Below are 4,999 nucleotides of genomic sequence, written 5' to 3'. Positions count from 1 at the left end.
GATCGATCGTATTTTTGCTGCCAGACCCCTTCCTATTCAATGTGTGGGCATGTTGGCTTTCCAGTATCTCCAACCCCGAGCAAAAGCCCTTGCCGACACGCCCGGCGGTAGGCTCCGGTGACACAAAGTCTTGCAAGTGCAATGAATGGCAGGATGCCACCAGGACCGTCTGCCGCAGCAGGAGGGAGGGATGGAGGGCGCACAGGCCATGACCTTCGCTGTGCTAACGGAGCGTTGCACGTCGAACCATGGAAGGCTGCTCTTGCGCATGATCACTGGGGTAGGATCGGCATGAAATCGATACAGGACACTTATCAAACACCCTATCAAGCGCTTCACATTCATGCACCCGCTGATCTTTACGGAATTATTTTTGTGCAGCATCAGTGTGGAGATTTAATTTGCATTGAAAACAAAATTTGCTCGGTGAAGCCTATTTTCATGTAGTTAGGTATAACCATGTAAACACACTGTTAAACATCCCTCCATGCAGTGCTATTAAGTTCTGAGATTATTCTTTAGCTAGTTCTCTAAAGTGTTTGAATGTAAGTTTTTTGTCGCTGCTCCTGTTGCTAATTTAAAACTTCTAATATTAATCTTTTTGACTGGTGTGAGGCGTCAGTTCTCTGCAAGTGTTAATTTACTCCCAGTTGGCCGGGAGCGGTAATACGTTACTATCGCTGAGCTCTATTATTTGTTTTCTCTTGTTGTCGTTTTCTTTTTCCCAGTCGGGATCTCAAGTTTCCCCCTTTCCCTCCCCAAATCTTCTGGGCTGAGATTGTCCGCTTCCACTTACAATCCTTTATTGTAGACTACAGTCTTACTGGGGGTGGCCATTGCGATTTCTGGCTCCAGCCGAGATGTCTCAATCTGTGAAATCAAAGAGGAGGCAAGATCAGGATCGGCATCGTGGTGGTGTGCTGCAGCAGGAGCTCGACAGATCAATAAATTAACGTGGAGAAGTGTAATATGTAAATAATAGAATGTCAATAATGCCTTTTCCGTGTCATTTTAATGTGCTTTACTCTGCTCAAGTCTCAGAACAACCCTGCTTGGATTGACTTATGAGACTTGCATGAAATGATGCACACTCGCTGCTTTGCAATATTCAGTGAATTATAGAGCGCCTCTGAGAATCAAACGGATCCCACCCATCGTTTTCCAGGAGAGATCCCTTCCTTCTCCCGCAGCCAAGGTCCCCTCGCATGGTGCTGGAAGGAACCCGGTCCCCGAAGCTGCGGTTTGCACCCGTAGGGACCCGGGAAAGCCAAGGGCTGCCTGGTGACACAAGGGGACAGCACACCCTCATTTGTCTTCTGGACCGGGGCTCTATATCCTCCAACGAGGATGGATCACAGCTAAAATCTACCTACCCCTTTCTCTGTCTCCATTAAATCTCCAGCCCTTTCTTAATTTCTTCCTTTCGCCGGCTTCGCACAAAGCTTTCCCTTGCTCTGAAATCACTCCGAACCTTTGCATCCCTGGGAGGGATCCGTGGTGCTCCCGGTTCCCGCCGCAAGCAAAGATCCCGCTCCCAACCGGGACAGGGCACTTTGCAAGATCAGACTTTTAGAAATCCTATACATTGAATTGATGCTGTTGCTGACACAATGCTAGGAACCCACGTTAAAATCTAAATGCTTTTGAAAATGTTTAACCTAGTTAGACAAATTAGCAAAAATTTGTGCAAAACAATTTAGGTATTTAAAATATTCAATGTTTTTAAAAACTGGAAAAACTGTTCTTAGCTTTCAGCTGCAAAAACCCAACAAAATATAACATCAAAGCAATCTTAACATGAGGTGCAACATAACCCTTCAGCAAAGCTGTTAAACAGCTACTGAAGCATCATGGGAAATAGCACTTCATTTATTCAAATGCACATATGTCAGGTTTTTGCACCATATGTCATTCCAAGCTATTTACAGTAATAATTAAATCTTAATCAACGTTTAACCTCTGTAAAATGTTTGAAGGGATCTAATCACCCTTCAGACTGCACTAATGAAGGAGAAATATATAAACATAAAAAGAAAATGATGCATAGATAGCACACCAGAAAGAACAGTAATTGCAAAATTGTATTTCTTTTAAATATAATCAGCAAATTATGTAAAGTAAGCCAACGAGTATTTTAAGTGAAGACATCTTGGGTGTCAGAGGTGTGATCAGCTAATTTTGTACTGCTATCCATAACAGATGTAGCATATTTTCTTTTAGTGCCATTATTAGCAACTTCACCATTTCTTTCTGTGCTGAAACACAAAGTGAAGCATTGTGCCGGGGAGGGTACCCAGCAAAGGTGCAGGAGAGGCGATTCTCACGTACACCGGCACTGACGGGATCCATTTTGAGGGAGGATTAACTACGATCTGCCTGGCTCTGACGCAGCTTTTCTTCCTATTGTTTTCTTATTTTTCTTCCAGAGACAGAAACAAAAGCTCCGAGGCATCGGGGCTGGGTGGTTTCACCCACTGGTATGAAAACATCAAGGTGGGAAGTGCTTTAAAATGACCTGGAATTGGGTGGTCCCACCCTGACCATCCATGCTGACGTCGGTAGGGCTTGGGGACGTACGTGGGGCAGCTCGGACAGAGCAAAACCCAACCTACTGCTGGGACGTCTCCGCAGAAAGCTAACGGAGATCCACCAACACTCCCTTCTTCTCCAATGGGGACTGGAGAGGTGGGAGCTCCATGGAAAGCCACGTCTGCCTTGGTGGATCCCAGATTTGTGGCCTGAAAGCAAGACCCATGGGGAAATGTTGAGGACCTGGATGTGCTAAGTCTAGAAGAGAGACATTCAAGGGAGGCATGGTGGTATTGGCACGTGCAAGAGGCTACGGCACAGAAGAAAGGAGTAATGTTTTGTTCACGCTCTCTTGGGACACAATTCAAAAAGCATCGAGTGAGATCCAAGCTGAACAGCAGGAAGAGTATCCTAGTGGGAAGGAGCAAAGTATTGCAACCAAATGCTTGGGGAAGGTGTGGTGTCTCTGTGGTGGGAAGTTTTCAGCACAAATGAGATGAAACCCATCAAGAATATTTTAAGCAGAATTAAGTTTGTCTTGGTGGAAGGAGACAGATGAGATAATTGCTTGAAGATCCTTTCAGCTTTCTTCCCATGGGTCCAGGAGGGAAACGGCCTCCTTTCCCTGCATGGCTGAGCTCTTCATTCACGGCAAGGCTGTACACAAGGCCGGTAGATGGGATGGCTTTAGGAGGGACAGAATTGAGGTGTGATAGTTCAGAGGCAGATTATGGTGTCTGAGCAGAAGGACAAGGGAAAGAATGCCTAACGCAAGATGGACACATAGTCAGGGACTCCTCTGAAGATCTTGAAAGAGGATACAATCGGTCACAGGCATTTGTTTGGAGCTGCATATTACTGAGCTCACTTAAGCCCCTTTCCGAAGCCTGGGAAGATGTGAAATAAATTTGCTGGGGGGTGACTGGTTGAACTGGAGCGATCTCTGCAGATCCCCTTCTGGTTGACTTTAATAAAGCAGATATTAAAAACCGCTCTGGAGCCTGAGCTACAGGAGCTCCAAGGGGTGCGTCTGCACCAAGGAGGCAGGTACAGGAGGGACATACTCCACAGCAGCACTGGCAAAGCCGTAAGTTACTCCTCTCAGTGGGAAATCAAACGCAGAAGAACAGGGAGAAGCATTCGGGTGGTAAGCTACAGATATTCAGGCAACATTAAGACACAACCTTATTCTGTACCAGTTCAGTCTTTGAATCCCTCAGGGTTTTTTTGTTGGAAAGTGTAATTTCACCTATTTTGGTGTAGACTGCTACTCCAGCTGTTCAGCATCCTGGACCTGCTTGGCCAGCCTTCCTCTGGACATGGCATTGTGAAATGGATCTGGAGACCACCGTTTGTTGTTGAGTTTCTTGTGTCTCAGCTTCAAAGAAGACCCCCAGCAGGATCCTTCTTGGTCATGGCCATGCTGGGAACCCCTCTAACAGGGAACGCCTGCCATGGAGGGTGCTCTGAGGAACAGGTTCTACCCTGTTGGGACTACACTGATGGGACCTGCCCCACCCCACACGGCGCGACTTTGTCCTTTCAAACTGAGTGCCCACCATGGGACTGGGTTTGAACTGTGTCCATCCTCTTCCTCCCGATGAGGTAGACCTACCTGTGCTGGGGCAAAGGACGGATCCCCTTCCTGGCTCTGGGATGACAGCACTGAGGTGCCTACCAGAAAAGGGCCTTCAACAACAAATCCAGGAGACGAGAAGTCCAGGAGGTACGCAAGCTCACAACAGCACTGAGGGAACCACAGTGTAAAAGCACCACTCCCAGAGAGTGCTACAAGGGGCTGATTTGGGAAAAAAACCCCAGGCTGTCAGGCTGATAGCTGCATGAGCATCAGTGCAGCATTGGCCGCTTGGTATATGCGGTCAATGCTGCATATACATACCAGACATACCAGCATGGGAGACGCTATAATGAGGCAGCGGAAGAAGGGGGAATTGCTTCACCCCCCCCTGTGAGGCTACTGGAAGCTTTGCTATAGATGCAGGGAGATCCTCGCTGGCATGGCCAAGGTGCCTCTCCAAACTCATCCAGAAACATGGCCGGCGCTAGCCACAGCCCATCGCAACACCTGGGAGCCGGTGCAGCCTGAGGATGCTCCTCTTCCCTCTAGCAGATAGCCAAGTGCATGAAGAAAAAAGGGAAAAAACCAAGAAACGGTGTCCCCTGACCTTATTCAAGCAACTGTTTATAAACCAGCATCACCCAGGTAATGCAGGCAGGATGACAGCGCTGGCTTTTTAGTGGTGCTCCTGACCCGGTGAAATCTATCCCTCTCGGGGAACAAAGCCGCCGTAAAGTGAATTGCCTCTTGCGGTGCCCACCACGTGCCAGCTCTCTTCCCCCCATCTCTGCCTTGCAGTGGAAGCCTCTCTCCTCTCATCAGCACAGACAAGGCTAATTGGGGTGATAAAGAACTGGCTCCGAGTGCTGGCGTGGGCTGGAGGAACAAATG

General features: G+C 47.8%; 1 protein-coding gene across 1 annotated transcript in view; it reads right to left on the bottom strand.

The window, feature by feature from the left end:
* Positions 1-386: 386 nt before the first annotated feature.
* SFXN5 (sideroflexin 5) overlaps positions 387-4,999 on the bottom strand; it is a 94,238-nt gene continuing 89,625 nt past the window's right edge. Inside the window, exon 14 of the mRNA XM_009320892.1 lies at positions 387-870. Coding sequence (XP_009319167.1) covers positions 793-870 — 78 coding nt within the window. The 3' untranslated portion in view covers positions 387-792. The remainder of the gene's footprint in view (positions 871-4,999) is intronic.

This window comes from Pygoscelis adeliae, unplaced genomic scaffold, assembly GCF_000699105.1.
Source record: "Pygoscelis adeliae isolate BGI_AS28 unplaced genomic scaffold, ASM69910v1 Scaffold273, whole genome shotgun sequence".
Classification (NCBI taxonomy): Eukaryota; Metazoa; Chordata; class Aves; order Sphenisciformes; family Spheniscidae; genus Pygoscelis; species Pygoscelis adeliae.
Note: the sequence above shows the minus strand (reverse complement) of the source record. Positions and strands in the feature narration are given on the sequence as shown.